Genomic DNA, 13289 nt, shown 5'->3' on the forward strand with positions numbered 1-13289 from the left:
ACGCATTGTCTCACAGCGACATGTGAAATTTGGCTCTTTAACATGACAGGCACAGCGGTGATCGAATGTTCAACTCACCTCTTGATGGTCTCACTTCGCGACAGCTTGGGCCTTCGTCGGACTTCGACGTCATCGTCTGCCGGCGCTACGGCCGTCGGCACCACGGCAGACGACAGTGAAGACTGCGCAGACGACCCCCGCGGGCCACCGTATGGCTGCTGCGATGTTGGCGGGTAGGTATGATGCATGGCTGCTGGTTGATGAGTCTTCTTTGGCTGTTGCTGTTGTTGCTGCTGCTGCTGCTGTGTCCGCGCCGGTGGAAGTGTACGCGGTGCGGGTACGGGAGACTGTCCTTCGGCCTCGTACAGCGGGTTCTCTATGAGGTCTAGCGTCGGCGGTCGGCCCCCTAGAACGAGACGGCCCCTCCGGAGGCCCCGCGGGGGGCACTCCATGTCAAGGGGACCGCGCAAGTCGCCGCGCCGTCAATGGTGACCCCGGATTCCTGGCCTCCTGATCAGTCAACAGGCAAGAGAGCGAAATAAGAAAGAAATGAGCAATCAGAAGATTCAGCAGCTGAATCATCATTGGAATAGCAAAAAAAATTGTCAAGCACGCGCAATAGAAGTCTCAATTACTAAACTCCATCGTCAAACTACACATCTAAATTTTTACTTACACAGAGAAGGTCTGGCAGCTTCTGCCGATAGTGGCTTTTGCAGAGTCCATCATACAACATAGTATTACCTCATTTCCTGTAATAGGCACTACTGCCAAGTCTTACTACTACCGCTATAACTAGTATTGCTGCTGGTACTAATGCTACAACTGCTATTGTTACCACTGACTACTACTACTACTACTACTACTACTACTACTACTACTACTACTACTACTACTACTACTACTACTACTACTACCACTTCTACTACTACTACTACTGAGATAAACTTCCAATAGAAATTTATCTCACTAGAGCAGCACTCACAGTGGGGTGTCACAGTACGAGAGCTCGAGAAACACTCTGCCCAAAAAAGGCAGTGCCGTACACGTATCTCCTTCAAGAGCACCGGCAGTGTCACAAGCGAGTGGCAACCTCCAAAGTCGCACTGATAAAATGCGCAGATAAGAAGAGCGGATGATTGTATGCCGCCAGCCGCCACCTATTCGAAGAGCAGCCTTTAGAAGTGTGTCAACGTGTGCACAACTTCCTTGTTGAGTACTAAAATGGTCAAACGCATTGTGACACAATGTGAAGCAACTCTGCAGCTTTCCCTTCTTACCACAAAGCTGTGCTTAGTCAGCCTTGTCCTGTCACTGTTGTCGACATGAGTAGTAGTAGTAGTAGTAGTAGTAGTAGTAGTAGTAGTAGTAGTAGTAGTAGTAGTAGTAGTAGTGGTAGTAGTAGTAGTGGTAGTAGTGGTAGTAGTAGTAGTAGTAGTTGTAGTAGTTGTAGTAGTAGTAGTAGTAGTAGTAGTAGTAGTAGTAGTAGTAGTAGTAGTAGTAGTAGTAGTTCGTAGCAAGCATTATGTAGGTCACGTGACCAGAGGAGGGAGTTAATAAATAAATAAATAAAACGAAATCAATTTCCTTCACAAGGCAGGGTATGAATCCGGGCCCAAACAGTCCAAAGAAAGGTCTCTTGATCACTGGAGGTCTTAACCACAGAAGACATACTTGCAGAATCAAGGTAAGCGCACATATTAAAAATCTAACAACGAATTTAAGACCCCACATGATTTCATTGGCGAATTGCATGCACTCAACTACGTATGGCATCTGTCTGGCACTTTTCTAGTTTCTTTTTCTTGGGGGAGGGGGGGATCCTACTACGGTATGAAAATTGCCCTAGGCTCGATCTCCGACACGTTTCAATGAAGCAAAATGCGAGAGACCCATGTAAACGCGAGAGGCCCAGATTTTTCTAAAGCGTTTGATGTAGTACCACACGATTTAATTACGAAACTGTCAACTATTGGTGTTGATCAGAACATTGTCCATTAGGTTGCATGCTATTTGTCATCACAGAAACAATATGTGATGGTCAATGACGGCATTTCTGACTCGTTAGATGTACACTCAGGAGTGCAGCAAGGATCCGTGCTTGCACCATTATTGTTTTTAGTGTACATAAATGATATTTATTTCTCAGTTCAATCACGTGTGAAAATCCGACTTTTTGCGGACAATTGTGTTATTTATGCCGACATTGTTCAGCATTCTGATCAAGCCAGATTCAATGATGCATTGCAATCCATCTGCACCTGGTGTGATAAGTGGGGCTTGAAGCTCAACGCATCAAAAACGGCATCCATCACAGTTACGAACAAACAAAACCCATTAGCATTCCAATATACCATTCATAACGGTTATGTTAAAAAGGCTACGCGAGTGAAATATCTAGGTGTCACGCTTACAAGCAATTTAAATTGGGAAACTCATATAGATAACATCTTTAGCAATGCGCTAAAGAAGTTAGCATTTTTAAAATGTAAACTGCGTCGCACTTCACCTTCTATAAAACTAACCGCTTACAAAGCGCTTATCATGCCTAAGTTAGAATAGGCAGACCTGGTCTAGGCACCGTATCAAAAATACTTAATTAAAAAATACAGAGGATCCAAAACCTGGCTCTGAGGTTCATTTATTCTAGCTACTCTCATTTTGCAAGCGTCTCTGCCCTTCATGAGAAGGCAAATCTGAAAAAACTCGCTCATCGTAGAATAATCTCTCGAATAAAATTCATCTATCAATTGTACCATGGTCCCTTCTAAATTCTAAATAGTATTTTCTAAAAATGGTCACTTCTAAATAGTATTTGTAAATAAATAAATAAATAGATAAATAAATAAATAGATTTAGGTGCATGTTAAAAAACCTTTGGCGATCGAAATTTCTGTAACCCTCCACTGTGGTATGCCCCACAATGATCGCATAATTTTAGCATGCAAAACCCCAGAAATTCCCCATAGCAAGAACAGAGTGAGCTGCCTTCCTATATTGGAGGTGAGTTGAATCAAAGATCAAATGCCAAAATCAACTAAGTCAATCAAATAATGAAATGCACTACATCTGCATCGCCCTTTCTTTTGTACCCCATCTGTCAAGTGTGTATATATTTGTGCAATACTAAGTCGCGTCCTCCATATAACTGTGCTGATCTATTGATGCCTGAAAAAATGTTGACAGAGCTGTATGTTCCCACCAAATTCACGCGAGGGTGCTTATTGCTACACATCCACTGCTGTGAAGCCAGCTCTAGTCGCTTAAAACACTATCCTCAAAAAAATAATTAGAATGCGCCCACCATTTAACAATACGGCACTTGCGATGAATTAAATGCCTTTTAAACCTTCCATAACCGAAAGGAAAGAAGAAAAATGTGGCAGAATTACCAAAACATTGTTAGCTTTCAACTTGTAGATCTGCTTTTTTTTCCTGAATAAAATGGTATCCTAATTTCAATGAAATAATGTTGCCTTATTTCGAGAATTGCGTCAAGTGGTGTTGCATGTGTGGTATCAGAGGTGGCAACGCAGTGAAAGCCAAGACACAGCTGGACTAGGAGAAAGAATACACTAAAAAGAATGGACAAGTGAGACAACTTAGCTTTGAAAATTACAACAGCAGTGGGTATAATCGTCATTGATTGATTGGGCTAAGGACATCTTGGTTCAAATAAAAAAAAAATGGGCCTGGACAGAGCATCTAGAGAGAAGGCAAGACAGCTGCTGCATAGAGTTTCCTAAATCTAGCTAAAAGGGGACTCTGGCACCACGATCGTTCAGCGACGGTGGGAACGATGGGTAGTAGACGGATTTGCCTAGTCTTCGTACTTGGGGGTGGCAAATCGCACTTGTTGCTTTGTTTATTGCTGTGCTTCGGTCTTGTTTCGAACTAAAGAATGAACTCTTTTGAACATTGTGGCCCGACTTGAAACGGTAAGCCTAAAGGATTAAGGCGGTGAAGCACAACTGCAAAACATTTGCCGGTTGTTGTTTCGTGACAAAGCAGCTTCGAGCCACGTGAAGCCAAAAGGAACGTAAAGTATGAGGACTAGGCAGATCCGTGTAATACCCATAATTCCTATGCTTGCTGAAGCGCTATGCGCTGCAGCTCCCATAGACACTAGCACCAGTGTTCCCTCTAGTGTATACTTAGGAAACTCTATGAGCTACGGGTCATTAACCTTTTGTGACACCGCATCCTCGTTTGGAGATGCGACTTACTCTTGCCATTTCTGTGCACTTTCGTCATGGAAGAGACTGCAAACGCCAAGTGAACGAAAGATTAGGCGTCCTTGTTATTTAGAGTTCCTTTATATCACTTCTGGTTGAATACCTTGCCACAAATGACCACTTTAGCGAAGACCATATTGCGCTTGGCCAGACATTGGATGTAGGAGTGTTTCCGCAGGATTTCAAAATGTTTCTTTCCCCTACCTTTGTGGAAGTGCTCGCGGCCCACCGATAACTGTAGCGTGTAATTCAGGTGGGTTGTTTAATTAGGTTAGCGAAGAAATATAGCATTAGTGATTGCACAAGACTTAGATAATTGTGTGTTACCATTTCAAGTAACCGCTGTAAAATACACTCTAAATTATTCTGACACTTCCACTTGCTTTAAGATTTTGTCTTTGAATTTTGGCATCAAATTATGCAAATTTCACACATTTATGGACAATCATAACTTACTCGTGTCCTTAAGTGTAAAGAGTAATCAGTGGATTCGAAGAGAAGCCAAGTGTGTGAGGGGGGAGACAAGATTAGGCGGGCAGATGAGATTAGGTTGTAATCTGTGGCAATAATGTGGCTGCTGCACCCACAGGACCGGGCAGATTGGTAAGATGGAAGAGATCTTTTCCTTGCTGTGGGTCTAGTCAGAATGACGAGGCTTCTGATGGCCGTGGCCTCGGCACCTTATTCTAATATAAGAGTGTGACTTGTTCTGTGCCGGTGTGGAAAAGTGGCGCCCGTGTGGCTGCCTGGTGTCGCAAGAGAGCTGATAAGAAACAGAGGCGTGCATTGATGACCTGCCTCCTTGGCTGCGACATTTCAAATGTTATCATCGGTCTGGAGGGGGGAAGTTGTCTGTTCACACCCACCCCGCTGCAAGCTGCTCTTTCATCTGTCTTCGTTGTCCGCTATCACGTAATAACTATGTCTTAAACGGACCTGTGCGAATAGTGAATCTGAGGCTCAAAGGAAATTTAAAGCCAATATTGATTTTAGTCAAATAAATTTCAAATGGAACTTGAATAGTATATTTGACATTCAAAGAAAAACGACCATATTAATCATTACCTAACTCACCTGCACAATATTTTTTTAAATTGAAATAGAGCCTCTATGTAAATTCCATTTTTTTTTTTTGTTTCCAAAGGAAGTCAAAACAACTTTGAGTAGTGGCAGAATCGCATTTTCGATAGTATGTGAGCGATAACCTGTAAAATACATAACATTTTAAAATTTATTACACTTATAGCATATAAGCAGTCATACCAATCTTTTAAGCTGAAAAAAATGATGAACTGATTTGAGGGCAATACATTCACTTAAAGGGGCCCAGAAACACTTTTTGAAATAGCCATGGAATGCATTCACTAGGAAGCTTATTGCCTCATGAATTCACTGCCGCAAAACTTTTTACAAGCCATCCAGTACGAGCGGAGTTGGAAAGATTTCTTGCACGCTGCAATTGCATCCTCTCTTCTCGTCCTCATAAAGGCTCTGGAAGCTAAGGAGGGAGAGATGGCATGGGCAAAGAAAATACGTCACCCTCACTTCGTGATGTTGAGCTTTTTTTTTTTCCTTATAATACGCGGGTTTCTAGTGCGATTGAGTGCTTATGCGTGAACAAGTGGTGGCCCCAGTAACGACTGAGCGCGCCATGCTCAAATCGGCCCATCACTTGATACATTGGCTGTGACGAGTGATTTTAGAGCTTGTCTAATTCTCGGTATGGAGGAAGGAAAAAAATAGGAAGGGGCGTTGTTCAGTGTGAACGAGAGAAAGAAATAAAGAAAAAAAACTAGAAGGTCTAACACGCGTGTGCCATGCTTAACTCATTCGCCCCAGAAAGCATTAAACTTATCGTCAGCTTACTCACACACACAAAAAAAAGAAATAAACACATACGACTTTACTCAACTACCAACTAGATTTGGTTGCAACTTAGAAGCACTCTTTACAAAGGCTTTAATGGTGTGGGTGACAGGCAAGTGAACAGACGGCACAATGCATGTGTCAACCGTACATTACTGCGTGTGTGTTGTGCTGCTCAGTGTACAATAAAACATTACATGAACCATCAATTGAAATGCAAACCAGTAACTCACTCCAAAGTTCAAGAGCATGGTGACCCAAAAGCATCACTGTTATTTGAGTCATTCTGCAACGTGTGCCCCGCCTGTAGCGGTGCCTGCCCAATTAGCACATTAAAAGGACACTTAAATCAAAACCGATCTGTATTGTTGAAACAGCCCGACAAAAACGTAGCAGTCTAGCTCCCTTGCCAGGACAATGCCTAGCTTGAAAGAAAATCACATTTTTAGTGGTCTGCATGTTGTGAGTATAATTCGAGCTGCTGGTTTATGGGAACGGCCTTCTGATGTAGCCATTTCCTCCTCTTTACTGCCCGAAAGCCAGCACAGCAGTGAAATGGAACAAGGGGCTTCAACAATGCACAGTCTGGAGAAAACGAAACTTTTGTTCGTCTGAAGAATAACGCTAACTTCTTTTCTGCATAAAACTTGAATGCACTAGTTGCATTTTATTTTACATAGTAATGGACTGAAGTGTTCTGTTTAGTAATGGAAGATTTGAGTACTTGTGACGAATGGTGCTGAGTTTCTACAATACTATCAGGCTTGTGTTCATAAGTGTCCCACTGGTGGGGCCATTCGTGTGCCACACTTACTGTAATTTCTCGAATGCCAAAGCAGCGCTGCGTATAATATCCGCATTTTAGACATTCTCAAGACGTTTCACTGCAACGTACATAGTTATATAGACTTAGCATCTCTATAAGGAATGCATTTATTTACTGACTCTCTTGTATCTGTGACAGATATTTGTTAAGTGTGTCAGTTTATGCTCGCAAGGAAGAATAATAACATCTGGGGGTTAAACATCCCTCACTCACGGTACGATTAAGAGGGAGGCCGTTGTGGAGGGCTTTGGAAATCTCGACCATCTCGTGTTTCTTTAACGTGCGCCGAAATCTCACAGCACACGGGCTGATAGCGTTTTGTCTCCACTGAAGTGAGAGTGGCATGGCCGAGACTCAACTCGCGACCTCCGAATTGGCAGCTAAGAGTCATAACCACTACAGAGCAAACAATTCTCTGTAGGGGTTATGACAGTTATAGCGGTAACAAAGCAAACAATTCCTGTTTCCCTTCAATGCCTTTCATCGTTTTTCATTCACTTCTTGTTGCAATTTGCAAGTAATGAATTGTAGACTTCAACAAGCAGCTCAGGCTTTCTAGGTTGTTTTTCTCTCTACCGAGAAGAATCGAAAACAAATGAAAAAATATATTAAAAGCGGTGTTTACGGTGCAAGTAAGCAGAATGAAACAATGTAAATCTAAAATAGAACATATTATGTCACATACGTACCCGTACAGCCACTTGCTTTCGTGATGAATAAGCCGATACAAAATGACGTTAGGCGAATTAAGTGTTTTGAAACAGTGAGTTATCACCTGCCTGTTGCTTGCCCTACCAGACAATCTCACTTAGTCAATGATAGGATGAAGAACAAAAATAGTAAATATCAGCCACGGTGCCGGATTTAAAAGGCGCAACAGTACCACCTTTGCACCTTGGAAACTTGAAAAAAAAAATAATAAGGCAGCAACACTAATCTTAAAATTTCGCATATGACATGACAGTAGTGTAAAAAAAATTTAGGGACCCTTAAACTTCATCTTTAAGAAGCGATATCCTGTCCCGAGTGCTTCAAACACTTAGTGTATGAAATCTTTTCGAACTTGCTACGCACCCACTATGTGGCCTTAAAGGGACACTAAAGTCAAAGAACAATTATGTCAGAGTAAAATCTAATTGTATGACAACATCTAAAACGACAATATTATCAACAGCAGTGCCCTACTGACTGAGAAATTAAGTTAAATGCACAAGAACCCATGCGCTACGATAGCATAGAGGTACCGCCTACAATTAATCGCTAGTAATCGAGCTAGCTGCACTAAAGAGCCTTCTGTGCATGAAGAGATGTAATAAAATGCTGCTTGTTCGTTTGTGTTTGACTTATAGAAAAAAGAACCGCGAGCATTACCTTGGGCATGGCGCGAATGGTTCAAAAGTTCATTTTTCACCTGATTAAACTGAACAAGTCGTGCCATCTAGCGGAGCCTGGTTGAACCAAGCAGGTCGGCCACCTCGCAAGCTATAGCAGGACAATTTTTCAATGGCCGTTGTTGCTGCGGTGGCTCCCACTACTTTTGTTCTGCTGCTACTAGTGGCGGCGGCCGCGCAGCAAGTCCGGGCAACGTTACTCACGGCAGCAGTGGCGTGACACGTTCCGCTTGAGGCAGGTAATTTGAATTGCGTTAGCCTAATGCAAACCACTAATATTTGACTTTCCACTAATATTTGACTTTATTTCAATATGAGCACTTCCTTGGCATAAGGGTACAATAACGTGTGTGCCTTTTGTAGTGGGCAACAGCCTTTAAACTGTGAAGCTATTGTGATGACGCCCGACTGCAATGTACACTTGTACCACGCATCATTACTGCAGTATTCCATGTTGTAGTGTGAAGCATGTATACAGGACGTACATGTTTGTAAAGCATGAAAGTTAGTTTCACCGAATTCCAAGCAGAGGAAGTTATGTTCAATGTATTCACAGGCAGAGGTGTGACTGTGCTGTAGGACAACCGCTTGCCATGCAACCGACGCGGGTTCGATCACGCAAAGATGATTTTTCGCTCACAACTAACAACGTCGACACCGACATTTCTGCAAAACGAGCTCCTTAATGCTATTGAATTAAAATACGCGTATTTGCATGCTTATCCCTTAGCTACAATTTCGGCAAACACGTGGCTTTTAAATGCGAAGCATTTCTTAGCGAACTTCGGCGACTTTGAGCGTATCTATCTATCTAGCCGCATACGTTTATAGGCGCTCTCGTGGTCACCCAATTTACTTGGCGTGAACCAAAATTAGCATGAGAGAGTAAGATGGCTTGACAAAGACGACGCCCTTGTCAAGACACGAATAATGTCCTAACCCCATCGTGTACATCGTAAAACACTTCCCGCCAGACAGTGGCACATACCCACGGGCGGGCATGTGCCACTGGTATGCTGGCATGTGCCACAGGTGATTAACACTTGGTATCTACCCAGGAACGACGAGAACACACATGGGCAATTTTAACGCGTGAGTGTTAAGAAAACCCAACGTCGGCAGCGTTGACCCGACGAGTCCCAGCTGGAATTGAACCCAAGAATTCTGGGTGCCAATGAAGCATTTTACCAAAGAGCTACGCCAGGTCTCAGAACTACTTTTCAAATAGACCCTAATCTTCGTGAAACGTCGATAGTGGTTGCAGTGCTGCCTATCCAATTTCATAAACATTACATATGTACCCCTTGATACAGCCGTCAGGTCCGGTTAACATCAGATGCGGTTAGTTGCCATGCGCTGAAGTTGATTTATGTAGCAGTGTCTGGGGCCAGCGTCCTCGCGAGCATCAGCGCTTCATATCAGCCTCTGGTGTTGCTAATGTGCATGTTCCAGTTGACATCGTTGTGCTAGAGCAAACAATTGGTTATATAAACATCTGCAGCTCTTCAACATATGTCCGTGCGTGCAACATTTGTAAAAATATTTAGCGTCGATTCATGACATGTCGCTCAATAAAAAAAAAATGCAACATGGTCACCTTTCCTCCGCATGCTTCGCATAACGTGGATTCCCAGGTAGGTGGGATCTGCCGAATTTTTTTTATTTTAATTTTGTACTTTTTTAAAGCTAGTGAATGAATTATAACGCAGTTGGCTCTAAATTGACAACCGAAAGCGAAAGCGGCAAATGGCGTTGTTCTGACGCAAACTACGAGAAAAGAATTGTTGAACGGAAGAAAAAAAAAGGGGGGTGGTGAAACCGCAAGCTGGCTTCGGTGCTTAGTACGCGCGCCCCGCAACAGAGCTATCTTTACAGGAGAATACTAGCCAGCGTGTCGGAAAGGTCAGGTGTGAGGACAAAAAGGATGAAAGCCACGTTCACGAACAGTCGCGAATGAAATAGACGAGGCAGGCACTTGACTTGAGAACGCTGTGCGATTTGAAAGATCCATATAGCTAACGAATCAATAATTGCGCGAACAAAACTGATACGCTGCACTACAAAAGCGCTTTCCGGGACGCGCATACAATCGCTACTAGAACTCGTCATTTCCATCACTAAATGATAATTCTAACCTTTTACGGTAGTCCGGAACGATCTTCTTGTAACAAAATGCCCCAAGAACCTAAAAGGTTATTTATATAAAAAATATTGCGCGATTATCAAGCCTGCCGCAAAGTCTACGGATTCACCGATAAGCCATTTAGTGAGCCCTTAAACGGTAAGCTCTTATCTGACTCTAAGCCCGAAACGCTCACTCGAAATGCAACGTCACGACGCCCAAAGAAACACAGTTCAACAAGTTATACCGGTACTACAGCTCCCGCGGGAGTATCGGCAATTCTCTTATCAAAGCGACGTTATCGGCTATCAAGTGCTTATAATCGACGAGTCGATAGCGACCCAGATTCACGACTCTCATGCTCCTTCTTTCTAGACTGGTTATCGAATCGGAGAGCTGTGCAAGTTTCCAACGCCGCGTCAAAGAAGATAACTACACGAAAAATAAAACCAAATTAACCCGCGGAACAAAAACTAACGCCGCGGGCCAGCCGCTCCTAAAATTAAACTGCAGACCTTCGCAACAACTTCCTCTAACCACTTCAAACAGTAAAGGACGAATTGGAGAACGGAGAAGCAAGCACGGCCCCAGCACGCACTTTGAAGCTTCGACCCAACACAGCCGAAAGCATAATTAACCGAACCGATCATTGTTCGTTTGTTTCTTTCATCTATCGTCGCGCAGCGTTAAGCAACAACCATAAAGATCTCCCCGCACCACTTTCCGTTTGTCAACAGCGACGAAAGGTGCAAGTAGATTGAAAAAAAAAAAAAATCGGGTCGAAAATATCGTTCCCGCGAACGAATCGACAAACCACCTAGGCCTAAAAGAATGTAGCCACCTCGGCTTCCCGTTACAACGCACCTTGGTAACACCTGTACCGATTAAATATGAAGCAAAAAAAAAGGGGGGGGGGGGGAACAGAGGACTGCCACATCGAAGGCGTGAAGAGCTTAGCTCGGTGTGTGTTTCGTGCAGTCGTCGGTTGTTTTTTCTTTCCTTTGGGCCGATTATGAGGATTTCGGTATCACAGAAAACACTCCGCGCGCAGCACATACCGAAATCCTTTTTCCGCAACCGAAAATGCATCGTTTTCGGGTTTGGATAGATCACGAAATAACGATGTTTCCAAGAGGCGATCGTCGAAACGTTAGGGGGCAAGCATTCCGTCAACGACTTGGCGAAAACGCAAACACGAGTCAGCAAAAAAAAAAAGAAAAAAAATAGCAAATCACGAGTCGTTCGGAGCAGCGTCAGGTGTTTTTTTCTGCATTGCTGACCGAAATGTGTAACGCAAAAACGTAGCATTTCTCGGAATAACGCGGACCGCATAGCTTTTCTACGCGTTAGGGCGAAGGAAGTAAAAAAAAAAGCTGTGATAAGAAAAAAAGAAATCAGGGCAATCTAAACGTCGCCTCGAGAGAAATAACCGTACAAAACTGCGGGACGGCGGAATACATAATCAACACGGTTGACCCTACGGGGCTGGCTTCGCCCGCAAACAGCTCAGCAAAGCCACGCCTCTTCGACGAAAAGAAACACTGTAGTTGCGTTTCACCGCAAGACTAGCATCGACGGTTCCTTTCCTAAACCGTCGACAATTATTAGCTCAGTCAAAAGAGCACGAACGGGGAGCGGGGGGGGGGGGGGGTGAAACGACACGCGAATTTCACGGATCTACAAAACAGGAAGTAAAAAAATAAGGAGGAAGAGGGGTTGCTACTTACCACGTTAGGCTTACGGTCCACGGGTCAGCTTTGGCGCGCTGCATTACTCGTTCGCGAAGCCTCCCAGCTCCGACGTTTTTCGAGTATCTCCTCTCGGCATTCAGGGCGCCAGTGTTTTCCAAAATGTCACCGATTCCACATCCACACACACACACGCACATACACACGGCACAGGAAACCGCGGTCGACGGGCTATTTGCGCCCTTATCCGTACCACCGTCCGTGCATCACCATGGCCACTTTTTTTTTAGAGGCAACGCAGCGGTGAGTTCTTCGTCTTCAACGACGATTCGGGGTGGCCTAGCATCCCGCTACGTCGTCCTTCGCTCGACGATACTCGGTGCATCCGAAAATCGTCCCTAGGCCGCACGGCAGCCATGATATTCCTGACGTTTTCGGATTGAAAAGGGAAACGTCGCGCCCTCTAAACGGATACCGCTGACACTACGCGGAAACCGGAAAATTGGCGTATCCAAGTGGAGCAGCTAGAAACCCGAGCGAGCATACGTTTTCTCGGTTTTTGTGAACTGTCGGAAGCCTGCTGTCATAATTTCAAACATTAATAATATGAAACTTCATGCCTCCTGCCTCTTTAAGCTGTCCCTACACCCGCTAAGGTACTCGGCTGCTGACCCGCAGGTCGCGGTATCGAATCCCAGCCGTTGCGGCTGCATCTTCGATGGAGGCGAAAATGCTGTATGCCCATGCGCTCTTATTTGGGTGCACGTTAAATAATCCCAGATAATCGACATTACCAGAGCCCTGCACTACGGCGTCTGCCATAATCATATGGTGGTTTTGGGACGTTAAACTGAATAAACCCCACATATCATCGTCATTTCCCTACACCCGTAAAATGAGGAGACAAAATGGTTTTCGTGGAAACCCATATGTGCGTGATTTAATTCGCTGCACCACAGATTTATTTTTTCTTCGCTGTTTTGCCATTAGGACATGATCAATCACGGAGGAAATCGTTATTTATTCCATCACGTTTTGAGCTGACAGTTCCTTTTCTGGTGGAATAGAGCTACAGGTCGTTTCTTTCACTTGTGTCAATCTCGCGTTATCTTAAATGTAAAAATAGCAGACTGGGCTTGTTGGTTTAACATATTTGCAGCT

General features: G+C 44.0%; 1 protein-coding gene across 2 annotated transcripts in view; it reads right to left on the reverse strand.

The window, feature by feature from the left end:
- rho-5 (rhomboid-5) overlaps window positions 1-12414 on the reverse strand; it is a 49268-nt gene extending 36854 nt beyond the window's left edge. The window contains exons 1-2 of one of the 2 annotated variants that reach the window (XM_037430558.2): window positions 12168-12414; window positions 79-510 (exon numbers count right to left, since the gene is read on the reverse strand). In XM_037430558.2, coding sequence (XP_037286455.2) covers window positions 79-452 — 374 coding nt within the window. In that variant the 5' untranslated portion in view covers window positions 453-510; window positions 12168-12414. Of the gene's footprint in view, window positions 1-78; window positions 511-676; window positions 813-12167 lie in introns of those variants that run through there. The other variant, XM_075868871.1, reaches the window with a different exon arrangement.
- Between the last annotated feature and the right edge of the window lie 875 nt (window positions 12415-13289).

Source organism: Rhipicephalus microplus, chromosome 7 (genome assembly GCF_043290135.1).
Source record: "Rhipicephalus microplus isolate Deutch F79 chromosome 7, USDA_Rmic, whole genome shotgun sequence".
Taxonomy (NCBI): Eukaryota; Metazoa; Arthropoda; class Arachnida; order Ixodida; family Ixodidae; genus Rhipicephalus; species Rhipicephalus microplus.